A 26,907-nucleotide genomic window follows, 5' to 3' on the forward strand; every position below is an offset into this window, starting at 1 on the left:
CTTTATCGTGAGAGGTGGACTCATCCCTTTGGGATGTACAATGTGAAAGTCTTTTATTTTATATTCATGATTTTTTTTTGGTCTATCCATTCATAATCACTATAATGTTACCCAGTTCCAACATGCGCTCTTGGGCCTCCTCTGTGTGACACAGGAGTCGCTGAAGGAGAGTGTAGCTGAAGCAGCTGGCTGTGGCTGGGAAGTCCATCTCCACTGTTTTCCGATCCCTGCAGATGGGAGTGAAATCAAACAGGACCAACCCAAAAAACTGCTGCTGACAGACAGCAAGCTCTAACTGCAATTGTGTATAATAAGTAATGTGTGTTTTATCTCCAGAAATTTGTTGCAATCTCCAGAATTTTATTGGAAAGACAAAGCGACAATGCAATTATATTATTCACTGACAGAGCTGTATTTCAGGTGGTGACCTGTGGTGGAAGTTGTTACGGGTCTGATTGCTACGATGCAGATGTTAGGACCACAATACCAATGAAATATGAAAATGGAACACCTTATTGCTACCCACCTCATACATATTGTATCACATTCCCTGTTTGCAATCACAAGCTCATTCAGCACTCACCTCCACACAGTGTAGCCATTGAGCTGAAGGAACTTAAGGACATCCTGGGCCCTTTCTCGGAATTTTGTCTTCTCTTTGGCAGTCAGAGTATCATAGGTTACAAGCACTGAATGGCCACCCCCGCCTGAGAACAGAAATGGGTCAACTACAGTGTGAGAGGAGAGGAGAGGAGAGGAGAGGAGTTCAAGGAACTAATACAGAATAGTTGTTGATTACACAGTTTAGTACCTTTACTCTCAAGTTCTGATTTCTTCCTCTTAGCCCAGGCATTGTGATAGTTTTCCGCTAACTGTTCAGCCATAGCCTAGAGAAGGGAACACATGAGTTCTTACACAGAAACCATATACACAGACGCAGAGCAGCTATAAATAATGACCAAATACATCACCTTATCTCACTCCCTTTTAAAGCAGCAGACAGATCTCCAACAAGGACACTACTTTTGTCAGGGAAATGCATCAAGGAAAATTAGTCCTGTCTCCCAAATCTGATTGCACAGAACTCAACATGTTAAGGGCTGACATCACATTTCAGGAGTCACTTCTTTTTTTTTCTGACTTCTTTGTTCTTTTAGAAGACAATTGCATCACTGCAGTTAAGCTGCAGCTGTGTTAGCAGAAGCCACTGACAGGACTGCCTAATCTGACAACTCCTCCTCCTTTCATGTGAACGTTCATGTTTACATGAAAGAAAATTTTATTTAGATTATCCAGTTGTGCTACACCAGATGAGTATCACTTTTCCTTATAAACAACAAAACTGGCAATAGGCCATTGTTACCACCTCTGCAGATCGTGTGCCAGGATTAAAGTAGAACCAAAGTTGTACCTACTCTAATGATGTATAAAGCAGAAAAAACATGAATTACTTACACACTGCTCCCATGATAAGGTGATGCTGCTCATGTCCATTGGTTTGGGGCTAAAGGTTGATGCTCCTTCAAAAGACAACTAGAACAGACAAATTCATTAGTGAAAGTTTGGTAGTGAATGAAATTACTTTTACTACATCAGACATGTTTGGTGCCCAATGGCTAAGTGAATGTGGACTGTGGAGTACACATACCTGTCCAGCCTGAGAGACTCTCCGTGTACAGGTTTGCTTGCCAAATGCATCTCCCTCTTTCGTCCTCTCTACAGTCCAGCCAAAGGCCAGCATAGTCTTTATTGTCTCTTTAATGGCCCAGCGGTATGCTTCCTTCTCCTAGGAAATTCATATATATGGGTATATCCTCACGTAAAAGTGAAACTTAGCTGGTCATCAAAGAACAGGAGAATAGCAAAACATGCTTGAACTATTTTGATATTTCAAAAGCTTGAAAAGAAGTGCGTTGACTCCACACACCAAGTTACATAAGGAGGGCAGTGGGGTAGTAAATCAGAAATCACAAACGAGGTATTTTAATCTTTTATATTACATTCACCACATTTGGTATGCAAGTGTTTCTGGGATTTGTCAGTTTAGTGCTTTCTTAACTGAAGTGCACACACACACACACACACACACACACACTTGTACTTCTATCTTAGTGAGGACACTCATTGACATAATGCATTCCCTAGCCTCTTACCCTAATATTAACCATCACAACTGAGTGCCTAACCATAACCATAACCATAACCCTAACCTAAACCTAATTCTAACCATAACTCTAAAACCAACTCTTAACCCTCAAAATGTGATTTGAAGGTGTCTCAAAAAGTGAGGACCGGCCAAAATGTCCTCACTTTCCCAAAATGTCCTTACTCTGTTAGTAAAATACTTTTTTTGGTCCTCACTACGTAGCAAGTACAAGTACACACACACACACACACACACACACACACACACAAAAAAACTGATTTCCCGGTCTACCTTCTCAGCCAGAGTCCTGTAGGGCTTGAGGAGGGGGTGAACCTTGGTGTTCTCACATAGCTGCTCCCCATGAACCCAGCCATTGGCAAACTGACAGAGTTAACATACAGATTTGGTGAAAAAAAAAAAAAAAAAAAAACACATTAGAAAATATGCAGACATCAACATACTAGCTCAACCACACAGCACAGAGAGATGTTTTCACAATGTCAAGCTGAAAAATTATGTTAGACATGTATTCATAGGTGGTTCAGTCCTGAGCAGGATATCATACATCAACTCTACTTTGTCAACTTCAACAGGCCGTTCAGATTAGAAGAGTAATTACTGTGATATTACCTTGTCCAGTGACCACTTCTCATGAGTATGCTCTGCATACTTGTTCACTACAAAGTCCAGTCTCTCTGGCACTGACACACTAGTGCAGGGAAAGAAATAGAGCATAAAAATAAATGTTTATATTCACACCTCTTTGAATAGTGGTACTTTGTTAAGTTAATTCTGTCTAACACTAACACTTCCCCAGGAACAGAACAGCTCATCTTCATGATATAAATGATCAACCACCGTAATCAGTAAATATCGCCAGTCAGTATCTTACCTGGAGGTATCTACAGGCTGGGGGTCAAAGTGTCCATCCGTGTCTGTGGAGGTCTTTTTCTCCATCTGAGACACACAGCTTGAGTCCATGTGGTCAGGAGGCAGGGCCTTGGCCACTGCAGCCAGGCACTGGACACACAGCCTAAATAGCTGAGGCTCATAGGGCTGTAGTGTTGGAGAAGGAAAGGGGCAAAGGAAACAGAGTGGGTGAGAGAAAGTGAGAGCATAGAATAGGGTAAGACAGATAGTGCTTAAGCCTGGTTCCTGGTGCTTTGCCACAGTAACAATGTGTCTCTTTTTTTTTTTTTTTTTTTCGAGCATGTGTCTCGACTTTACAAACAGACACAGTCATACAAATTATACAGTAGAGGAAAGCAGCTTATTTATTTCAAATTAAAAAAAACATTTTGGATTGAAATATTTTGGATACAAAGACATACAACTGTTGCAGAAATACTTCCCTTGAATTAAGTCTATCTCATGCAAACATGCAGCCATGTAAAAACCCTGGTAGAAACCTGGCTACGTGGCCAAGAAATTCCATTTCTCCAATGGAAATCTGGCTCTAAATCCCCTGCCCCAATAAAAGAGAAGAAGTTTCTCTTTTCCTTACTACACGGTATGAGTCAAATATGTTTCTATCAGAAAATATGCTTCTACAGTTGTAACCAATCTGCAATACGCATACTAATACAGTATATCGTAAGTTACTCTGTAATTTCTCTGAGGTAAGCAATTCTTTGTAATGCTGACTGTGAGCTCAGTCTCTGAGGTTGTTTGATGTGGACCTCGTGTGGGCCTGGAGTGACCTTGTGAGCTTATTTCTCTGATGTTTTCATGTTCTGAATCAGATAAGTGTTTGGCAGAAATATTTTGGTGCAAGCTGACGATGAACTGAGAGATGATTCAGTTATTGATTACAACTCTCACCTTCCCAACAAGTCTGCAAAGCTGCAAAGCAGGGTATGAAAAACTAACTCATTTTACTGTTTCTCCTGAAATGGACTTTGAGCAGGACAGAAAAAGAAAAGCAGTTAATCGATGGTAGGATTACACTGTCAAAAAATGAATGTCTTTGAGAGAATTGAGAATTGAAATGAAATTTTGACTCCCAAGGAAAATATCATTGTTATTTTAAATCATTACAATGTGATCTTAAGATTGATATAGGTATTCAATACAGTTTACCTTCTTTGCTAAGGCCTTAAACACTCCCCAGAACAATTTTCTAGACAGGTGGAGTTCCTCCTCAGAGGCCAAACCCTGGTCCACCTGCCCACCACTTAGCAAGTAGTACTTCCACCTCTGCTCGTAGTGACTGGTCAACAGCTGGCAAAAGTATTGACCAAAGTCAAGAAAACAGATCATTTTACATTGGTGTACTAATATATTTTCACACATATTGTAGCAAACTGCAATTTGTGTATTCACCTTTAGTGGCATCTTGCTGTGGTCTGTGAGATGGGGAACGTCTAAGACAAGACGACGAAGAAGGGGCTGCATCATAGATGGCTGGAGTTTACTGAGGACACCAATGAGCGCAGAGTCGTATGAGCAGATACACACACACACACACACACACACACACACACACACACACACACACACACGCGCGCACACACACACACACACACACACACACACACACACACACACACACACACGATCATGACTGATCATCATGTCTCAGAAGACTGATACATAATTAAGAAGATGCCATAGGAAAGATCTAAATTGAATTGATAACATTTAGATTCAGATTTAATCTGGTAAATTATATCTGAATGGGGCAAAAACAGAATTTATAGTGATTCATTAAATATAATGAGTGGGAATAAGAGTGCACTGGCATGTCTTCATCAGCTAACAATATTTTGTTACTATTTTCTCATTTCTCTTCTCAATATGATCTGGTCAAATAGCAATAAGACAGTGAGATCAATGGATATAGGCAGCTAATAATGCAATAATGCAAAAAATAAATAAATAAAATTGCTGACCACAGAAGATGCAGACACTAAAAATAATATTGTCTCTCAACATCATCTATCTAATAAAATCTAACAACAATCTAATATAATCTATTGACAACTTCCTAAAAAAAATCAATATCATATCTGCAGACAGCAATAGCTACAGCAACAAAAATAACCTTGTGGAGACTGAGCCCTACATCTGTGGGCTGCTTCATCATACCAACTAAAAACCCTACCTGCACACAGCCAACAAACAATCTTCTATAGTGTCTCTCTGAGCCTTGGTCAAGCTAAGGGCCCTGGAGAGACTGTAGACTGCCTGGATGAGAGAGTCAACAAGCAGTGTGTGGTCCTCTAATCCACAGAAGAGGTCTGAACATTTGGTGAGCAGGGGAAGCACAGCTGTACACAAGTATCTGTTGAGGGCCAGGGCCATATCAGTGGATCCTAAATCAGCCTGCAGTGGAAAAGAAAGGTCACAGAGCCCAATTACCTAAGTGGAACTAAACAAGTAGTGAGGAGGCAGCAAGAAAAAATGAGGACCGTGATCAGAAATGCAAACACTGTTTCTTCAGAATGAACATAAAGACCAAAAAATTACTGCATGCGTCTATATAAAGAAAATTGAGAAAATGGAATTAATTTTATATCAATTTTTTATCTGAAGGGAAGCACACTATAATGTTTCATGGAAAACTAAATACTGATTATTATTAGTATTTATTCATGTTAGTAAGGTGCAAAAATTATTTTTAACAAAGTCTTCTGAAGTCATGTTTATGAGGATTTCTCAACAATCACAGTAATGATATGAGTTGCAATCCTGGTGACAGGAGGGCAGAGCGGTGGATATTTTTCATTGGTGACACGATGCAGCTCAGATCAATACAAAGTCACAGGTCACTACTACAATGGTACACTGAATCTGTCAAGCAGGGGAACAGTGGAAGAAACTTTTCTCTGCTCACAGTGTCAAGCGAAACAGCTGCCTGAAGGTCAGGCAGGAAACCAACTTCTAGGAGGTGCAGAAAAAAACTCTGGTTCTCAATGCCATAAACCCGGTCCAGGAACAGAACCATAGCTGCCTTGTGGTCTGGGCAGAACACTGTAGACAGGTCAGGCTCAACCACCAGACCATCTGGAGACACAAATACATAGTAGAGAAAGGTCATATTGACAAATGGATATTGTACATTTATCTATATACATGCGGGATGGTGACATGGCAGGAGAGCCAAAGGGACACAGTAACAACAAAAATACCATGGGGTGGGTCTTTAATAAGATTCTAAAGAAAATCATAATTTAACAGGCAGCCGTAGCAGGCAAGCCAGGTTTCTGTGCAATAGCTTTATATAAGCTGAATGTACTGTACTGATGTAAGATTGAGTGATTGGCTATTTTAACCTTTAGACACTGAAGGGATTTGAAAGGGGATGCTGATGACTCCCTCAAGATCTGGAATGGGGATGAGCGACCTCAGAATGGCACGGACGCGAATGGCTTCTCCTTTGCCTCCTTGAATTAACTGGACAAGAATTCAGAACAAAACACTGTCATTGGTCAGTCATTTACAGCTTACATAGAATCGCTGATGAGCTTAATATGTACAGTGACAAAAACAATCAGCAAAGATTATGTGAGGTTATGTACAGTATGTATATTGTTTTGTTCGTATGTTCAGTGTTAGGATGTATATTGATTCTATAAAATATTAGACATCTGATGTAGAGCTGCAGCTCATTTTGCAGTGCAAATCCAATTTGTCTCAAAGTTTAGCAAGTGAGTTGAGAGTGATTTATTTTCTGAAACATCATCGTGTAATAACACAAATTACAATTTCCTTTGCTTTTTCGTTCATTTTTAAAGCTTATAATGCTTTTTTAGAACGTCAGTAAAGCCCAAACACAAAAGATAAGCCTTGTCTTGTGTTTGCACTATAATCCCATTGTTACAGGATGAAGAAATGCATCCTCTCAAAAGGTGATTTTTATCAGGCGCTTATGGTGGCAGTCTGGTGCACATGCTCACCTCACACGGTGCTTAGTGGTGCATGTTGGCCATATTCAGACAGGGTTAAGACAATAACTCTGTCGGAATCTAGTAAATATCACCAAAGTGGTTAATGTTTTCATTGACATCATAGAGCTGTAGTACATACATGCTGTACATAGGATAACAATATAGTATACGACAAAATGTATACTATGAACATAGTTTTTCTCTACACCCACTGTATATTAATACAACGTACAGATGTTTCACTGTTGAGTTTAATCAGATGCATAGTGTAGTCATTGGTATTGAAGCAGTGATTCTGACATTTTATTTCACTTAACAAATGCCCATAGTTAATATTAAATATTTCATTTTTCTGTTTATGTCTGAACATCCTGTATGAGGACCAAGCCATTATGTGGAAAGGTAAAAGCAATTAAATTACTTTTTTTTGTTTTGAGGCTCATTGTCGCTCATTCTTTAAAAAGCAGTTTGCAGACTTCCTCCATTAGGCGTCATTGTCTTAGACATCAATGGATATTGATGGAGAATGGCTACTGAAGGCAGGAAAGACACTCACATGTATCTCTGGAGCGCAGCGCCCCAGCAAGTCAATAAGGGCTGAATAGAAGGTCATGATGGCGTGTCCCATGTGAATGAGGTCATCATCGTGGTCCTGGGCAACGTCTCTGTTACAGGAGATAATCATAATGGTCAAAAGCACGTCATGAATTCAAATTAATCAATAAGGATTGTTATCAGAATCAAACAATTGGTTATCTCTAAATAAAGCAGCACATTAGCCAGGCAAGGGAAGAGCTTTACTGATTACCTTTAATTTTATTTTAATTCTGACAGTTACAATGATGACAAGAGAGGTGGGGGGAGCAGAGGTCAGTTTTTGAAAATAATCTGTGTTTACATTTTTGCAATTTGGATTTTTGTACATTTAACCTCTATTACCAAGGGAACACAGATGCTGTGCTCCAGAAATGAAATGTTCCAAAAAGCTCAGGAGAAAATTACTCCAGAGACTTATTTTGATAAGGCATAAAAAACAGTGCTGAACAGTCTTATGTCTGATGCAGTATTTAATTAAATCTAGATGACTTTCCAATGTCTATTTTTAAAACAAATGTTTTCATTGTGTACTTGATATTTGTCAATGCTGCTTACAGAAAGTGTAGCATTTATATGAAATCCTTCACCAAATACAAAACCTCTTGACTCTGATTAAGATTAATTACGTTGAACTTTGATCCCATTTGCCAATGAACTTTCACTGCACAAGCAGGGAGATTACAAATTAGTGAAAGAAAGCGATACAGCAAAAAGTATTTATCTACACCACAAAATTCATAAAAATGTAATGCAATAAAACTACTTGATTGTTTGCAATCTTGCAATCTGTTGCCTATTTACTGCAGAGCTGAACACCAGTACACCATTACGCTGCTTTGTATTCAATAAAGCAATTTTTTTGGAAATACAGATTCAAAGTTAATTTGTATGCAGCATTATCAAAATGGTGATGCCAGTTTTAGTCCACACACATCTTATACTGACAGTGTTCTGTTGGACTGATACGTGGTGCAAGGTCCGTCCATAGAGGGGTCCTCAGAGATCTTGATGGCTTCCTCCATGGCTGCTAGAAGACCATTTCCCCCATCACCCCGCAGGGCAGGGCCAAAACACTCAGGCCGACGAATCAGCAACTTCAATACCACATAAGCATTTTCCTCTACACTCTCACCTGTGGACAAAGAACAAATAGAAAATAAAGACTAACCACTGGTGGACTGGATGAAATTATGGATTGCCTGTGGGTTAGCAGTCACATTTTTGTCTTTTTAATATATTTTACTAACAGAAGAAATTAAATGGCAAAGACTATTATAATAAATAAAAAAACTACTATAATTTTTAGAACTAGAAAATGATAAATCGAAAATACACAATAAGAGGATCAAAAGAAACATGACACACAGGTTAATATATGTACAGCTTATAGACTGAATAGAAAAAAGAAAAAAAGATAAAATCCATGATAGATATGTGGTAGGGAAAGTCAATGCCCTTTGGCTGAATTGTCAATTCTCTCAAAGACAATTTGAACTGATGCCCTCTGGGCACCTCTTCACAGTCAGGAAAATCAATAGTAGAAGAACCAGAAAATTAATTACCACTATTGCAAATAGCTTACTTAATTAGCAGCATGAAAAAATGCAGTCATTTATGGCTTTTCAGCTATGCATTTTGCTCTTACTATTCTTGCTGCCAAAAAAAGACATGGTTTAAGACAAATGGCTCAATAAAATAACCAGGCTAATCACATTTTTGTACAGGGATGAAAAAGTTTACGTAAAAAAGTAAATTTTCAACTGACTGGAATCATCAAATCAACATGACTGTCTACAACAATTTTTGCAAACAACTGCAATGTGGATATTTTGTAATTTAAAAACACAGAATGTGTTCTGAATTGGATAAACTTTATGGGTAGAACGAACAGGTTACCATTGCAGAAAACAGCAAAACGTAGAAAATCCAGGTAACGCTCGCCCTCTACAGGGTTCCATCCAACATCAGGATAGCCTTTTGCCACCAGCATCGGACAGCTCTGGAGACCACAGCCTGCCAGGTACTGCACCACCTTTAGATTAGATTAGATTAGATTAGATTAGATTAGATTAGATTAGATTAGATTAGATTAGATACCGGGACATTGTAGCTACAAGTAATGGGGTACAACAAAGAGAAAGTGATCTGTGTTGTCTTAATATTATGCCTTTCTAGGAATCTGAACTGAAAAGTATGATATGGATTTTGCCCTCATTTGATTTCAAGTCGTGATACTTTATGTAGAATTATGTAGTGTATTGCTCAATATTACTGTTGGCGTCATTAGATATGACAGCAATGAACAGCAAGAAGGTGGTGGGGAGTAAACACAGAGCATTACGTACAGAGAATACTAAGATCTCACAGTTAATGAAAACCAATAAGCAAAGGCAGACCATGTTCAATGTAGAGAGAGGCACCGATCTATATATGCATGACATAATGGAGACTGGCAAGAGAAGTACAGAGTATGAATTCACCTTCTCTAGGTCGGGTTCCTTCAGAGCCAAGGCCAGTTCGTTATTATCCATTACAGAGGCTGCTGCCACATCTAGAGGAGTGGCTCCACGCATGGACGGTGATGCTAAGGGACAAAGGCATAAAACAAAGAGAACACCAATCCATGAACTACATAGGTCAGGCTGGAGGGGTTTCTTATCATGGGGGCAAGAACCTACCACAATCACAAGGTTATTACAGTCCAAAAGTGTAACCCTCCACATTAAGAGTGGATGGTATGTGCAAGATAATGTCCTGGCAAAGAGTAGAAAGCTCAGACACAATAACACTTATATCTATGGACTTCAGTGCAACCGTCCTGCAATACATTTTACTTAGCAATCTGCTTTGTGAAACTTTCATAAGTTGGATATTGAAAATTTAATGCCATCCTTACAGCAGCTCTACAAACTAAAATGGCAGCTAAAAACTGCGAGAGCTGAATCAACATCTCTCTCACGGAACTGACAGTTATAGACTCAACAAATCAAGTTCTGTAGTGTAATGAAAGGGTTTTGTATTGCAATGCATTACAGTAGATTCTACAGGGCTTTCTGTTACTTTGCACATCACTTATGCATAGACACAGACAAGTGTAAAAATGTGATTTACCGAGTCCGACACTGCTGTTTTCCAGCAGGTAGCTGAGATGGTCAAACAGAGCTCCCTGATTGTGACGGCTGATCCGGCAAAAATAACACAGGAATCGACAGCAGCTGGCTACCATCTTGGGAAAGGCAATCTCCTAATAAAAGAAAATTTATGTTCTGTACTGTAATTTGCTGCATGGAGTATTACCCAAGTAATGATGCACATGATCCAGAAACCATTAATTATATTAGCTATAGCTGTTTTTACCTTTGGAATATCAGTTCTGTTCAAATAACCAACAAATGAAAAGACTTAAACAACAGTTGACGACCTGCCTCTTTCATTTACACACATTTTTTTCACATATTACTACAAATTATATTTATATTTCACCTTTGATTCCCCTTCTCCTAGAACATTGACCATCACCTCCATGACAGTCTCATGCATTCCCAGTGTCCTCATTAGGTTTGGATGTTGGTAGAAAACTTTATTATTCATTATGTCGCTGTTCACAAAAATACAAAAAGAAGAAAATGGCAAAAACCATACCACAGAGGATATGATGATGCATATGTGTTGGAAAATTAATCAATACTAATCATCACAGATCAAGAGGTGTCAAAAAAAGCAAACTCCAATTCACATTGTAAATCTCCCCCTACCCTAGTCTTCTGATCATAAGCCTCTCCTCCTCTTTCCCCATGCGGACACTGAGGAGAGAGCGGATTTGGCCCAAGGAGGACAGTAGAGTCATGGTGTCCTCCACTGACGCCTGGCTGATCGTATAAGCTTTGCAGAGTGCTCCTGCTATTTGGCCCCCGAGACCCTGATACTGGCGGTGCAGCAAAGAGAAGACAGCTCTTATCAGCTCAGGGTCCTCCATCTCGCTCTCCTGGGCCCAGCACACCATCGTATCAGAGATCAGCTTCTTGAGGGACTCTGAGGAAGAACCAGCAGGTGAGAAGTGATTACTTCAAAGTTTGGAAACCCACTAACTTTGTGTTAAAAAAATGCAGGTTCAGCTGTGGTGCATGACGAAAAAACCGACAGGCAGATTTTTTTTACACCTGTTACAGTAGATACGCCACAGGTTGACCTGAACATAACAACTGGTTAAGGTTAATATTTGTTATCCTCATTCACATATCCACTTTCATCAAACTCTTCTGTCATTACAGCCCAGCTATGATTGTATCTACTATTGTTCCTGAACCAAATAAAATGTTGTATGCATGTTTGCATGTATAGTTGAATTATTAACAGGGAATGTTTAAGTGATAAAAAGCAATTGTTTTGGAAAGCACAGCATGAAAAATGTTCAAAGTGAGGGCTTTCAAAACATAGATATACTTACTGGCATTCTGCGGTCCACACTTCTCTGCTTCTACAGGTGTCTTCCTCAGCCCACAGACTCTCGCCACTAAACTGAGGAGTCGATCTTTTACGGACATCTCGTGCTCTTCATCTTCTGAGTCACTGTCCAATTCAATGCCTGCACAATAACAGCAAGATAAGATGAGACCACCTCAGTGGCAATCATGGTAAGTGCCTCCCCAGACCTTTTTCATAGGTTTCTGGCTCAATGAAGATTAATAATTAATAATGAATCACTCAAAAATAAACAGCGTTCCAACCACAGTGTGTGTTAAGGAGGTGGTGGAAGTCTTGCAGGAGTTGTTGGATTTCCTCTGGACATGGACAGTTCTCCTGCTGCTCATCCTCTCTGAAGCTCAGCAGCATGTTGATCTAAGAACAGATCGACAGATGACAAACAGTATAGACAATATACAGCATGTGGAACAAAGCAGAAACCACAAACTTTTTTACATTGCATTTTTTACACCTCCTAACATTTCTAATCTGATTTCAGTGCATTTAACCTGCTCCTGTGGAGGTGAGCGGAACTCCTTGGTCTTGCGGGCAGTTAGAGCAGCAGACATGTTGAGTGCCTGCATGACCTGGTTGTAGCGAAAGCGTTGGTTCTCCTGCAGCTGACCCACAAAGTTGTCAGAGAATGCGACCACAGCTTCTACCCTGTGGCGCACCTGGCTGTCACACAGGTAGGACAGTAGATGGCAGAGCTGAAGAAAGAAATGTATTAAATCATCTTTTATGATTCATTTTAAACTGCTTATATGAAAGTAACAACACAACATATGAAGCGAATCTGAAATTACAACCAGTGGGAGGGGGAGAAAGGTAAACATGTCAGAGAAATCTGCTCATTTGTTCACCTCAAGTTTGACAGCTTCTGGAAGCTTCATTTGAAGAAGTCCTTGTTTAGGGGAGTCCTTTTCCTTTTTGGCGTCCCCTCTCCATTCATTTTCATCATCATCCTCTTCCTCCTCAGGGGTTTCAGCATCTATTGAGAAGACTGAGGGCTCTATCAGTTTCAGAACTTTACCCAGATCCTCATCCCCAAATACCCCCATTACCAGCAGGGTATAGAACAGTCTAATTAAGGGAACCAGTAGAAGCTCAATGCTGCCTCCCACAGGATCCCTCACACCCTGACCCACAGCCCACACCCCAGCAGTCAGCATCTCCACAGTCAGATTCTTCAACATGTCTAGAGAGATTTCTGGGCTGTCTGTGCAGGCTATCTCAACTGCACCATCTGCTTCTATCCCATCACTCCTGACAAAACAAGGAGATGAGAAGTGCATCCGTGGTTTCATGGATGTGCTGAGACTAGTGCTGGGAATGCCTTCTGGAGTTTGACCACATCCTTCAATAACACCATTATCAGGCCTGGGATAAAGGGTGATTTCTCTGGTCTGGTCTGTCATAGGCACAATGTATTCATGGTTCATCATGAGACATGCTGTGGTGTGGCTGCTGAGGTGAACCTAAAGAACCACAAAAAGAATATTCATTTAGTTACTTAATAAATGCAACACAAAGAAAAAAACAAACCCCAACAAGCAATCACCTGAATAAGTAGCTGGTAAAATGCAGAGCGGAGTGGGCCGGGGAGGTGGGGATTCTGAATGGCATGAAGGACCTGGGACTGGTCCACGTGACTGCAGAGGGCATGGGAAACTCTGGTGTTTCCAAGAGTACATAAAGAGCAGTAGAGGAGGAGGGTGTGGCGGTGAAAGGTCAAGAGGTCATCAAGTTCTGACAGCTCCAAAATGTCAACACACCTAGACGTACAGTAAATAGTATGTCATCAAAAAGGAAAAAGTCAATTTCAGTGTTGTTGCTTAATCAAGAACAAATTAAAAATCCAGTTGATAACTTGGCACAACATTGGCACATGGAAGGAAGGTCAGAATTTGTCAGTTGTATTTTTGATGGTGTTAAACTAAACAAGTGTGTACAGGTTGGTACTTGCACACCACAATGAAACAAAAGACATGATGGATGATAGAAACATTATAAGCAACACTTCACTTTCTGCACATTCAATTCATTAAATTCTCTTTAACCTGTTTTCATCAGGGATTTGAAGGCTCAAGACTTGCAGGGGCTCAGAGCATTGGACTCTCCAGCCATGACGCTCGTCTGGCCGATCTGCCAACACCTTTAATGCATGGGCTGGAACTTTGGTCCAGGAAACCGGGCTGAGATGCTGGACCTGAAACCTTGGAGGACACTGAGGAGTAGCATTTCTTCTTTGGCTGCGAAGCAAACCTGCTGACAGCGGCATCACATTCTGGATCAAGAGAAAGACAAATCCGAGTAGTAATGGAGTAACACATCACCAAACAGCTGTTCACTAACTTGCCAGAGTGCAACCTAATTAATGACCGATCCAATCTTTTTTTTTTATATATATGAAGCTGACAAGCAAACAAGGACAAAAACATAACCTCCCTTTAATGTCTTCGACTTGATTAATAATGAAAACTTCCTTTACCTTAACGCGTCCCAGTTCAAATTGAAACATGTTGCTGGTAGTGGGCTTGACAAAAACAGCAGGAAACAGCTTTGTACCGGCCTCCACCTGATTAGTAGTGAAACAATGGTACCTCAGTTTAATGATGCAGTGCAGGATGTTGAATATTATTTACCAGAATTACTTAAATAAGTTATTCTCCCAAGTATGGCATACATAACTCAAAATTTGGTTTAATGTACATTAAGTTTAAATTAATGTAAACTATTACAATAAGAAAAAAACTGCCTCAATCCGAACCACTTAGATCGTTTCCTCTGTGACCTACTTGGTAGAAGTTGACCATCTCCACCCCACTGGAGGTAAAGGTTAGCAGCCCAGTGGCTGTGTCAATCAAACAGCCAATTTCCAACCCTGCACTTCTTCGACTCTGAGATAGACCTGTTGCTTCTCCAGCACACACCATGTAACAGTTACACCGCTTCACACTTCGCAAAAGGACAGAGATATGTTCAATTATTAGTTTGTTGCTAATTTATGGCACAATGGAATACAACATTAAAGTTCTTCAGTAATACAGTATGGTGTAAGAAGAATAATCATGGCATCACTGACTGGTTAGTATTAGTTAGTTAGTATTTAAATTCTTGGCGAAGTCACCCAAATTTTCGTGGTGCACACCGACCTTTCCTGGACTTTGCCGCTCTCGTCTCCAAGGGTGACAGTCACGGTGTGGACATAGTCAGGGTCAAATGTCGTGTCATAGTGATGAAAGTCAGAGGTCACCCAGCCCACCCACACATAAAACGGCTCCTGGCCTGGAAGAACCCTCACTGAGTAGTAGTACTGGAACAGAGGTATCACAACATCACTCAGAGTTGGTGTCATTGTTTGGTATTTGCATTTTTTTAAATGTGATGAGTAATGTGTAATTACATCTAACAGCAAAGAGCTGAAGTACAGTGCATGTAAATAAGCCCTGCAGCACAATTTGTTTCTTTTTACTGCATCCTGAGGCAGCAGCCCAGATACATTTAGTCTTATCTGTCATTTTTCTTGGTATTTAAAAGTAATTTAGAAAACAACAGTACAAAAACATTTTCTTAATAGCACAGATTTTTTTGTTTGTTCTGTGGTTATGCTAGGATGAAATAATGAGAATATCAAAGCCTTACTCTAGAGCTCTGGATAAGATGATCATGGTTATCTTTATCAACAACGACATCTTCAAGAAGCCGTGCAGATGAGTTGCTGCTGACTAGGCCTGGTTTAGTCCTCTTCAGCATGAACCTTACACAACAGAAACACACACTGATTTGAGACTGTTTGTTATCTTTATTTCTTTTCACAATCCCCATTTCTTCTGTCTCATTTGTAGAAACTCCTTTCACAAACATACTTTTGTCATTTATGTGGCAGAAAAATATGGAAAAACAACATACATACATAATATTTTTAAGTAACTAGTGCATTATTATCCAAAGTAAAGTAGCACTACTGAACAAAAGATTTGTGCTTTTATGCTTACTATATTCAAAATAACACACATTTCATGACATACACTTCCTGATTTTAGTTTTCCTACAACTTACCGTTGTTTCAGTCTTGATGTTTTGTCTTGGCTATGATCCTTATGGTTGAGCTCATCTCTTGAGCCAGCAAAACTGTGGGCTGACTTCATCAGCACTTCAAAGTCAGAGTCCACCTCCTCCTGTTCTTTCCTTCCTAAAAAGGACAATGGGTATTAATTACAGCGAGTCGCTGGGGAGCTTAAGCAGAACAGCTCATCAAGGTCATTATGGGTGAATATCAGTCATCTGGATAACTGCAAACAACAGCTAACAAGATCTCACACACTTAATTATTTCACTGAATGTTCACCTTGTGATAGGTTGCTAATTTACACATGTTGCATGAGTGAATGTCATTTATTGTGTGTTATGGCAAACCAAGCGAGTCCTTTGTGAAGTCTTTTCAGGTTCTCTGTGGCTAACCTGAGCATACTGTATATGACACAATGTAATATCATTTGAACCTGGAGAGAGTGTGTTGGAGGCCACTGGAAGCACGCCCCCTGCAGGGCTAGTGAGGACAGCAGCACATTCAACAGACATGCTGAGCCGGAAAAATCCCATCTCACTGCCTCCACTGTGGTGTGCAAACAACCGCTGAGAGACCCTCAGGCTGGATAAGGAATCCGTTGAGCCACTGGTTTTAGTGACCTTGAATAAGATTTGAACAAGATTTTCAGCATCAATGTTGTCAGTTAAGCAGTGCTATGAGCAACCCCTGGGCATTTATTTAAATATTGCACAAATTACTTATAAGTATATACATGTTAACCAGACCACTAAATAACAGAAAGCCTATAAACCTCATAAACAACCTGCAAATTGTGATTGTCGGGTAGTATGGAGGTAAACTGAGGCTGTTTCCAACTCATCCACAGGGCTGGATCTCTGACCATGTGGACAGCAAATGGCTCATAGCCCTCCTGCAGGCCACACACAGTAAAGTACTGCAGAGAGCCCACGTGGCAACCCAGGTTCAGCCTCCCCACCTGGTTCACCCCAACACTGACCACAGGCAACAGGCCTAGGAAATATAAGGAGAGATGAGATGAAAAAATGTATTTAAAATGTATTCAAATGTATTTAATATATTTATTAAAACTTCAATAGAACTTTCTCAAGAAAAAGACAGTATTGCCAAATTAAAAATGAATGCTTTGATTTATTAATTAATTAGTATTAAGTCTGTGCAAGACAATATATAAAGTCAATAACTCTTCCAGACCGTCTCTAGTATCAAAGTCCTTGGCAGCCAGCTCTGATCCTCTGTCATTAAACAGCACCTCTCCATTGAGCGTGACCACCATGGTGTGTTCAGCCATGTCCACCAAGCAACCCACCACATCACCTCTCTGCCACGGACGTCCCAGGGGTTCACCACCCTGGTGGTACCACTGAGCCTGAAAGCAGCAGGAAGACAATTTAGACAGAAAAAGAGACAAATGTAAAAGTCTTACAAAGGAAGAGGAAAAGAGGTAAAAGAACCATCACTGTTCAGGATGAGATGCCAACAGGATCATCAGACTCAGCTCAGCAGATTGTAGTGGGCTGTGCTCCACTTTGCTTATTTCTACGCCATATCCCTCATTTTAAATAATGGCAAACATAACAGTGATTTTTTGTGTACTGGTTTACAATAATGTGGAAACAGTCCACAAAAACCAGTGCAGTTTTATTGCACCCATTGTTTAATCAGGGCTACAATCTTAATTACAGTAATTGTGAACAGCTGTTACTGTTCAAGCATCAAGTTCAATCCAGATGATACAGCATGGATAAGCAACTTACATGCTGAAGTTAACTATTGTGTTGGACTTTTACTTCTTAATTTCAGTTCCTCTCAGATTGTTATTTTAGAGAACAGGATAGGGCAACAGTTCTGTCTCTGACTGCTCTCCAAAACATCCTCTGGCATAACCATTGATCACACAGCCAGAACACTCCAATTGACAAACACATTTAGATTTTTTTGTTAGTTCCGGTCATAAAGTAATTCTGTAGAGTGCAGAGTAAATTAAGAAATGCCTTAGAACTGTGGGAACATGAGGCTTTTATATTTTCTCAACACACTTTAGTTTTATGATGTCAAAAAAAAAAAAAATCTAAGTCTAACTGTGATTTAGGCTTATTACCGTTTTATCAACAACGCTGGCCATGTGGCCATATTCAGAACTGTAATCTTTTAACATCTCACCTCAAATCCATCAAAGACATAAGCCTGGTCATCTGAGCCGAGCTCTTTATCAAGGGTGCAGCCTGGCCGAGCCCAGCCCACTCTCATATTCCCTGCTGTCAGTACTTCAAATTCAAAATACCACTTCCCCCAGGTCACAGCATATGATTTATCTGGTCTGAACACTCTGCATTTCTCAGCGGAGAAGAGACATGCGTTTGATAATGTGGCTGTAAACCAAAGAAACAGAGAAAATATGGTTATGGGCCAAAAAATAATGACTGATTTGTATTCATGTCCTGTTAGGACAGGGTGTGTCTTTGCAATACAGTGTTGACAAATTTTGCAGGATTATCAATATTCTGAAAAATGGTGCAGCTGATACTCAACATTTATAATCTCATGATGGTTACAATAAATCAGTGGTTCTCAAACTGGCAGGCAGGCCCTGCTGGGGGTGGGGGTTGGGGGGGGGGGGGGGGGGGTTGGGGGTGGGGGGGGGTGGGGGGTGGGGGCTATAGAGTAGGGTGGGCATGGATGACCAGGGGAAAAATATGGAGTGACACCAAGTTGAATGAATATGATTTATGTGGGGAAATAAACAAACAAGAGTTTGCTGATACTACTGACGTGCTGACCTTTACTTCACAAAAATTCAGCATGGATCCTATTCATTAGTTGTTTCCTCAAACATTGTTAAGGATTGATTAAAAAATTGTGGGGCAGGGGGAGTGTGAAGGGCTTCTGAAGGGGGCCTGCCAAAAAATGTTTGAGAACCACTGCAATAAGTGAAGGTGAAGTGAACTGAGCTATAACTGATAAGAGTGATAAGGAGGCTTTGAGACATACTCCGTTCCTGGTTCAAGGGCTCCAGGCTGTAACCGTAGGCCAGCAGGGTACAGACAGCCTCTCTGACACTCTCCCTACCCACTCTGCTACTCCTTTCATCAAGAAGGCTGTAAGGCACAAGGTATGGGCTCCGCTTTGCTTTCACATCCTAGTAATACAGGTGCAAAGAGCAGAAATGGGTAATTCTGCATTACTGATTCAATTTGAAAATACTTGGAGACTAATGTTGAGTGAGGCGACATGCAGTATTGTGACTGAAAGCCTCATCAACGCAGTAATAAAGCACGGAACATAAACCTGTTGGGCTCCATAGGTCCATCCCTGTTTGATTCGCTCTCTGGCCCATACATTATGATCATTCTCTGCCAGCAAGTTAACCACTTCCTCATGGGCTGGGCTCAGAAAGACCTGGCTCAAGTCAAGTGGGGAAGGTCTATAGCCACTGGGCTGCTCATACCTGAGAAGGAGAATATAAAAATGGACATGTGTGTGTGAGCATCAGAAATGGCATTCCAAAAAATTATTGTCAAATGAGTGGCTATGATGTGCTTTTACAGAGACAGAGTTGCATTAGGCATTAAAAATCAAACATTTACATACTTGCTGGCCAGTCTCATGTATTTGACTCTCTCTGCAGCATGGTCATCAGTCAAACCAATGTGGAAACCCAGAGCAAGCAGAGTCCTCCGGTGCAAAAATAAACAGAAACATTCACTAATCACAAGACCAAGCGCCTACAACAGACCCTGATTATTCATCATTTTTAAGTGAAACTTTTACTACACAAATGAATCAAAATAATCAAGTAGACTAAAGGTTTTGTCAACTGTATTATACAGATAATGGACCTCACCTGAGGGTGTCCTGGGCCACCTGAAGGTTCTGGTTCCTCTCCTGCTCTGGCAGCTTGGAAAACTCCACCAGACAGGGATCTAGTCTCTTACTCTCATCTCTCACCTGTTTGACAAAACCTAAACATTTAAAAACTGCAAGCAGCACTGAAGTGAGCTGGATCAGTCAAGTTTCTTTATATTTCTTAAATACTTAAAGGTGTTTCATTTCTCATTATTTGATATATGCAATAATTAAATAAAGCTGGTTGGTAACCGAGGCTCTTTTCTTACAGGTCCATGTGTCCATCCGAGATCAATCTTGTCCATTGCCCAGAGTTCATGGATATTTTCAGCCATTTTTTCTCGGATGTCCTCAAGTTGTGTTGGCAACACCACCTTCGAGGGCAATATGAGTAAATTGGTATATTTCAGCACAAAGGATCAAACTGAACATAAATATGGCTTTTAAATCTGCAAACTCTAAATGAAAAATAAATAAGCAATTCATTTTTTGTAAAATAAAAAAAAATCTGTTTGACTTTTACTTTGCTGATGTCCACTGGCGCAGGAGTGAAGGTAACTGGAGTGACAGGTGCTAAGGGGCCAATGAGCTCTTGCTTCCCTTCTCCATGATCCACCATGTATTTCTGACACAGCTCTACCTTCATCTCGACTCGTGGGAGCAGCGCCTCAGAGCATGAAGCAAAACCCGGAGGCGGTAGGAAGCGAAACTCTCCGTGTTTTCCCCCAAACAGAAAACGAACCCTGGTGTAAAGAAACACCGGAAACATTTACTGAGGTCCTTATAGAGACAAAAACATAAACTCAGACAAAAACGCTTATAACTTCCTGAAAACAAATTACACATAATATTGGACACAGCATGTTAAGTCAAAATTAACCTGAAAGAAACCAAAACCAAAAAACTGAACATATCTCCACTACTGACTTGACTCCGGCAGAGAAGCTGACCACAGGATAAAGAAGTCCATCAGGAGTGAAGTTCTCAAACATGCCCTGTACAGGTAGACCATTGACCCGGAAAGATATGCACGGAGCGCTGAGGTCAAGACAGCAGCTGACCACATCGTCATTTTTCAGCAGGTGAGGGAAGGGGGAGCTCACTCTGCGGCCCACACAGCCTAAGATTCAAAAGACACACACCCTCTGAAGTCATCCATGTACACATTTATTTTATTTTTTGTTGTTTGCTCTTAGTTTCTCCTCAAATCAAAAAAACAGCATTTAAGGTTTAGCATGCTTAATTGAAAGAAAACCCCAAAGGCTAGATTAAAATAAAATGCATGTATATGTATGTTACACGTGTATGCACCCATATGTTGAGTATGAACGGTTGCAGCAAGACACATTTTTGGGACAGGGGTCTGGGATTCTGTGACTGTGTTTCATTCTGGCATTTACAGAATAACATGAGAGGACATTATTAAATACTATCAGATCAATTCTAAATTACCAGTATGGAGTCACTCTGCTTTCTGTTCAGTGTTGTCTTGACACACTGGACAAAACTAAAAGGCAGTAAGCTCTCTAAATAATTAAGTGATGCTGCATAATGACAGTCCCTACTATTATTTCATTGACAAAGTTTTGTTGTTCCTTTTAATTAGACATTGTAAATATCCTATATAAGCCTTTAATGGCAGTAAATTATATGCAGAAAGATGGATTTTAAACCTGAATTTGTATCTTTTTGTAACATCTCTTGATACTGATGATTGTCTCAAAAAATACCCTGCAATATTTGGAGCAATACACTAAAGTGGACATTTTTTCAATTTTTCTATAAATCTACTATGTATCTATTCTATTCTAAAATTATTACAGACTACAAATCAAAATTGTATGCTAGGCCATATATCATTTTCTGTTTCTCATTTAAATCTTTCATGTGAAAGCGATGTCTCACCCGAAATTCTATCTTCTATTCTATTTATTCTGAGTTAAGGATCAGTAAAAACCCAATGACAGCTCACTATGATTCATATTTGAGTGAGGAAGTTCCCCAGTAGTACTCATACTGTACACTGAATCCTGCATCTCTTGTTTGATCTCATCCTCACCTGACCAGAGGTGAAGCCCATCAAAGCCATAGGAGCAGATGTCGTCTCCCACCCCGTTGCCCCCCCAGCCTTCCCCTCCTGTGGGCCTGGGATGGTAGCCCTCGGTGCAAGCCCAGCCAACACGCAGGTGGGTGGGCTCAGATGTGAGGAAGGGGTCAACATGATCCACAACAAGCTCATAGTACCACCTCCGATGCTGGGCTGAATCTTCCCCCATTGCCAGGAAGATGTTAGGTCTCGTGCTGTGATGGTGGGGTGTACATGGGAGGCAGATAGAAATACAGAATATAGTGATGTGTTTCTTTGGTAATATGAAGTTATTATTTATTATTAATATTTGGTTTGATCATATTTTTTGTGTATTATTGATCTTAAACATTGAACACGTCTTTGAAAAAAAATATTACAGACAACTGGAGTTAATTCAACAGCCCTGTTTTTTGTTGTTGTATCATAGACAATCATTCAACTGAATATCTAATTAATGTGGACACCGTCACTGTTGGATGCTTGTCTGATTTTTACCATGCTGCCCTGGGCAGGACCACACATTTCCCTTATGCAGGGAATTTGATAATGTTTGTAACCCACACAGAGCCTACCTCAACTTTCACGGGCCCAGCAAGCTGCATTGTTTTAAATATATAAATGAACAAACATAGAACCAGGCTCTTGCAGGTTCTCCTTTTGACTTTCCAATATCAGTGCTGAAACTAAATTACCAGAGATAATTTGGAATCAGAGCATAAGAAACGGCAACATGGGAAGGTATGTGGATAGGAAAGTCACCAGTACATTGCTTGAATCAAGTCTGACCAAGACAGTGTTTAGAGAGTAAATTTTAGTTCATGTAGTGACATTAACCTTGTCCTTGACAGAGCTCACGTGACAGTGAATACACGAGAACAGAGTAAGGGCATTAAGAGAATGTGGATAAGAGGAATGAATAAAGAAACAAGAATTACTGCCTTGCGTTTGCATGCCTCTGCCAACCAGTCAAGTTGCAGTTAATTAGCACGTGAATTCTTGAGTTATGGCCAAAATGTGCTTTGACCTTTGACAACAAAGCGTTATACCAAATTTGCAGAAATTCCTTCAAGGCGTTCCTGAGATATTTCATTCACAAGAGTGGAATATACGAATGTACAGACAACCCAAAAACATAATGCCTCTGACCACGGCGACGGCATTGAGGCAGAAAAAGAATGGGAAAGACAGCATCTGGAAGAACTGGCTAAATGGGTAGGGAGGAGAAGATGGAAAAGAGAAAGAAAACTGATGAGATGAAAGAAATGAGAATGAAAGAAGATGTACTAATGAGGCATTTAGTTGAACAATAAGTAAAAGTGATAGAACAAGAAATGACTTGAGGAGGAAGAGAGAGCTGCGGAATGGACTGAGCAGGTGTGAAGGAAACCAAATAAGGCCTAAGGAACAAAATGGGCGTCTGATAAAGAAAGGCATGATAAAAGAAGCCAGCTGCTGTGGAAGAAAGGGAAGATGGACTAAAATAAGAAAAATAAGCTAAAAAAAAAAAAAGGAAAATGGAAACTGGCTACAAGATCAGACTGGCACACTGGGCTAAAATATTGAGACAGAGAAGAAGTGAAATTAAATATGATGAAACTGATTAAATGTCTAAAGATTAGAAAGATTGAGCCATACCACCTCAGGCAGCGGGTAACTTCTCCCAAGTCTCATTGGAGGATACTGAGACGAAGGCATCTGTGCTCTGACATCAACATCATTGGTCTGATCTTTTCAGACAAAAGGAATTAGTGCAGCAAATTAAGAGGCGACACTGAAGGAGACAAGTAATTCTGAAATGAACTCAAGTCCAGCAAAGAAAAAGATGAGTGCTGTACAGTGCAGAAAGCTGAAGTATATCCCGCATCAAAGACGGAAAACTCCTCATTCAGTGATTTTCCAATGGCGAATAAATGTTGGAAGATGCACTCTATGCAATGCACAATTTTTATATGTGCTCCTCTATTATAACACATATTTCTAATAATTTTATAGATTGTGTAACTTTTGTGTGCATAGTGAACGACACGTACAGATGAAATCAGAGATAATTCTAAATGCGATTCAGAATTCAGAAAAATGGTGAAAAAGAAAAGAATAAGACAGAACAGAAGAGAGAGGAATGACTCAGGGACAAAGCATGGTGTTCCTATTGAGAGAAAACGATCCAAATTGTACCTGGTGACCTGATTAACCAGCCGTGTTTGGAGCAGCAAGTCTCTGTCTGGCAGCAGGTTGTCACAGATGTGGTTCTGATTGGACCGCACTGCCACACCGTTGCACACACACAGGGAGCACAGAACCTCCAGCACCTGGAAAACAGCCTGTCAACACTTCAGCCAGCAATAGCTCAACAAACACATAAAAATGATCCCCCATTAGGGAACAGCTCAACAACTGCTATTACTGTGTAGCTGCAATACCTGTTTCTGTGCTTTTGCATTGAAAACCCTGTATACAGTACCTTGTGGTTGCATCCATGCTTGTCTAGAAAGGAGATGATAGAATGAATGTGCCCTTCTTTGATGACATTGAGTGCCTCAGGACTTTCCACTAGGATACAGTGAAGAACCTCCAACACTCCTGGAAATGACAGTGACCAGCTGCTCATTATTGTATGGAAGAGACCTTGTATTACTCTCTATCTTATCAATCAATTGTTCTCTCAGAAGTAATGTACAGTATGTGCACCTGGAATATTTCACAACATAATCACAGCCAAAACAGCCATACCCTACATATGAGATTTTTTTCAAATATTTTGCCACTTTAAGATCAGAATATTATTTAAAATGCACACAAATTCGACCAACCAGAGGAGGCCTCCAGCCGGTTTAGTCTGCTAATCAGCCAGTCCAGAGAACCTGAGAAATGTGCACAGTTCACACGGTTTCCCCTGATCAGAGCAGCTGAAGGGGAAAAAAGAAGAAAATATTAGCAGGGTACACAGGATTCACAATACTCATACATGATTGGTACTGTGTGTACTCCATGAAAAATAGCATACTTTAAAGCTCAGAAGATAGCAGATATTTAAGAGGAGAAATGTGAATCTGTTTGGTATCTGTGTCAGTAGATAATCAGTGTAGTGGTGTCAGTATTGAAAATGAAAAAGAGATATTGAGCCATCTATATTGGATGTGTGATAATTCTCACCTAGTAGCTCATAGAAACAGTTGAGGATGGTCTCCCACTCTTCACCCATCTCACTCTGAGCAGCTTCGGCAAAATGAGAAGCACTTCTATATTGGTGTAGATGGTCAATGCAATCTAGGACCAAGTCTATCACACCCTTCGAAGAAAAGTGGGTTTACTTATGAAACAGTGACAAACAAAACCAATTTATTCATTTGCACATATAGATATACCTCTTCTTGAAACATGTTCTGTCGATTCTTTAGAGCTGCCATGCTGCTCTGTTTAGCTTCATGGCCTAGTCCCTCCAGTGGAGGCTGGAAATACTTTATCAGATCCTGCAGACTGCACGTCACTATCTCTGTCGACAGGCTGACAGACGGTAGGTTTCCTTGTTGACTAAAACCATCCAGTTTCCTGCAGAAATGATGTATGAAGATCTGATATGAACAATATATCATAGAGATAACTAGTTTCTGGCCTTGACTATGTCGACTAGACCTCCAAATCCTCTTGTGGTAAAATACACCTGGATTTGAAAGTGACTAGTTATTACCAGCCATAGCATTTTTTTGTAATACTTTGGGCTCCTTATCGGAATCAAGGATGGAGAGTGCTGCACCTTGTACAGACTGTAAAGTCCTTCGTGGCAAATTTATTATTCTGGGCTAGGTAAATAAAATTAAATATGTATTTGTGTTTTCACAAAGGGAAAACAGAAAGTTTGAGAGAGTATCAGGGCCATGAGTGACTCCATATCTCAGAGTTTTCTCTCTAAAAACATAGCAGCCTTCCCATGGTATTTTGAAATCTCCTTAGGGCATTGCTATGGTACTGTATACCACAACATCAGGTATTCCAAGACAGCTAAAGCCTGTACAAGTGCAGAAGTGAAGTGTACAGTTGAAGATTTGGATGTTCTGTGATACCTAAATCAAGTAGCGCTCACATACCACAAGGACTGAAGTCTGTCTGTAAAGCAATTTCTTATTACACATCAGCCAATAATACAGTGATACCAATATGTCTGCAGTAAGCTGATATTAGCCTGGCTGATTTATCAGTTTAGCATTTAACAAGCACATGCACAAAGCTTGTGCTATAAACTCACTCTCCGACAGACATTGAGCCTCAAGAGAACACTGTAGCTGGAAGCTGTCTCTATCGGGGTGGCACCCACAAATAACTCGGGGTCTAGATATGGCACCCAGTACCTGATAAAACCAGTGAAGAGGAGAATAGCACTCCGGATGAGTCTGGCAGTGTGAGATTCTTCCCTCTGAGAACGAGACAGCGTCAGCCCATCGTCCATATGACCCTCGCTGTGCAAAATGGCCTGGGAACACATCATTTGCAATTATTAGCTATCGATTCTTTCATTGTGTTGCAAGTGTGAATCAGTCCATTTTCACATTCAGCAGTGTTAAAGGGCAGTCAATTTGGTTAATCAATAATGACTGTGATCATTTTGAACTTAAGGTTTTACCTTCCGCTGAGTTGCTCCCATGCGAGGGGACTTGGCATCAGTGGCTTGGTAGGTGAGCCAGAGCCCAGAGTCTACATGCTGGATATAACAAATGGAATCTCCATACTTGATCTCTGGGATCCCCATGCCATCGACAGCAGTCTTTGTGCCAGTGTCAAGCTTCTCCTATATCACAAACAGATGTGT

General features: G+C 40.4%; 1 protein-coding gene across 7 annotated transcripts in view; it reads right to left on the reverse strand.

Moving 5' to 3' along the window:
- Window positions 1–26,907, reverse strand: part of ryr2b (ryanodine receptor 2b (cardiac)) — a 61,211-nt gene that overhangs the window by 27,173 nt on the left and 7,131 nt on the right. For 5 of the 7 annotated variants that reach the window (XM_071480281.1, XM_071480283.1, XM_071480280.1 and 2 more), the window contains exons 11-60: window positions 26,722–26,886; window positions 26,450–26,571; window positions 25,469–25,652; window positions 25,257–25,392; window positions 24,914–25,009; window positions 24,565–24,683; window positions 24,279–24,424; window positions 22,074–22,315; window positions 20,942–21,134; window positions 20,538–20,757; window positions 20,284–20,388; window positions 20,013–20,116; window positions 19,760–19,843; window positions 19,457–19,616; window positions 19,160–19,307; window positions 18,332–18,540; window positions 17,363–17,537; window positions 16,953–17,161; window positions 16,602–16,788; window positions 16,159–16,291; window positions 15,742–15,856; window positions 15,252–15,412; window positions 14,895–15,054; window positions 14,588–14,674; window positions 14,157–14,383; window positions 13,658–13,871; window positions 12,960–13,574; window positions 12,606–12,806; window positions 12,360–12,471; window positions 12,080–12,217; window positions 11,388–11,664; window positions 11,116–11,230; window positions 10,744–10,876; window positions 10,113–10,216; window positions 9,529–9,664; window positions 8,578–8,764; window positions 7,592–7,700; window positions 6,421–6,541; window positions 5,982–6,151; window positions 5,250–5,470; window positions 4,469–4,559; window positions 4,226–4,366; window positions 3,039–3,202; window positions 2,777–2,855; window positions 2,438–2,527; window positions 1,649–1,786; window positions 1,456–1,533; window positions 812–887; window positions 584–707; window positions 112–227 (exon numbers count right to left, since the gene is read on the reverse strand). In XM_071480281.1, coding sequence (XP_071336382.1) covers window positions 112–227; window positions 584–707; window positions 812–887; window positions 1,456–1,533; window positions 1,649–1,786; window positions 2,438–2,527; window positions 2,777–2,855; window positions 3,039–3,202; window positions 4,226–4,366; window positions 4,469–4,559; window positions 5,250–5,470; window positions 5,982–6,151; window positions 6,421–6,541; window positions 7,592–7,700; window positions 8,578–8,764; window positions 9,529–9,664; window positions 10,113–10,216; window positions 10,744–10,876; window positions 11,116–11,230; window positions 11,388–11,664; window positions 12,080–12,217; window positions 12,360–12,471; window positions 12,606–12,806; window positions 12,960–13,574; window positions 13,658–13,871; window positions 14,157–14,383; window positions 14,588–14,674; window positions 14,895–15,054; window positions 15,252–15,412; window positions 15,742–15,856; window positions 16,159–16,291; window positions 16,602–16,788; window positions 16,953–17,161; window positions 17,363–17,537; window positions 18,332–18,540; window positions 19,160–19,307; window positions 19,457–19,616; window positions 19,760–19,843; window positions 20,013–20,116; window positions 20,284–20,388; window positions 20,538–20,757; window positions 20,942–21,134; window positions 22,074–22,315; window positions 24,279–24,424; window positions 24,565–24,683; window positions 24,914–25,009; window positions 25,257–25,392; window positions 25,469–25,652; window positions 26,450–26,571; window positions 26,722–26,886 — 7,837 coding nt within the window. Of the gene's footprint in view, window positions 1–111; window positions 228–583; window positions 708–811; window positions 888–1,455; window positions 1,534–1,648; window positions 1,787–2,437; window positions 2,528–2,776; window positions 2,856–3,038; window positions 3,203–4,225; window positions 4,367–4,468; window positions 4,560–5,249; window positions 5,471–5,981; window positions 6,152–6,420; window positions 6,542–7,591; window positions 7,701–8,577; window positions 8,765–9,528; window positions 9,665–10,112; window positions 10,217–10,743; window positions 10,877–11,115; window positions 11,231–11,387; window positions 11,665–12,079; window positions 12,218–12,359; window positions 12,472–12,605; window positions 12,807–12,959; window positions 13,575–13,657; window positions 13,872–14,156; window positions 14,384–14,587; window positions 14,675–14,894; window positions 15,055–15,251; window positions 15,413–15,741; window positions 15,857–16,158; window positions 16,292–16,601; window positions 16,789–16,952; window positions 17,162–17,362; window positions 17,538–18,331; window positions 18,541–19,159; window positions 19,308–19,456; window positions 19,617–19,759; window positions 19,844–20,012; window positions 20,117–20,283; window positions 20,389–20,537; window positions 20,758–20,941; window positions 21,135–22,073; window positions 22,316–24,278; window positions 24,425–24,564; window positions 24,684–24,913; window positions 25,010–25,256; window positions 25,393–25,468; window positions 25,653–26,449; window positions 26,572–26,721; window positions 26,887–26,907 lie in introns of those variants that run through there. The other 2 variants (XM_071480282.1, XM_071480285.1) reach the window with 2 other exon arrangements.

Source organism: Trachinotus anak, unplaced genomic scaffold (genome assembly GCF_046630095.1).
Source record: "Trachinotus anak isolate AG129_WGS33_773 ecotype Australia unplaced genomic scaffold, CSIRO_AGI_Tana_v1 ptg000007l, whole genome shotgun sequence".
Classification (NCBI taxonomy): Eukaryota; Metazoa; Chordata; class Actinopteri; order Carangiformes; family Carangidae; genus Trachinotus; species Trachinotus anak.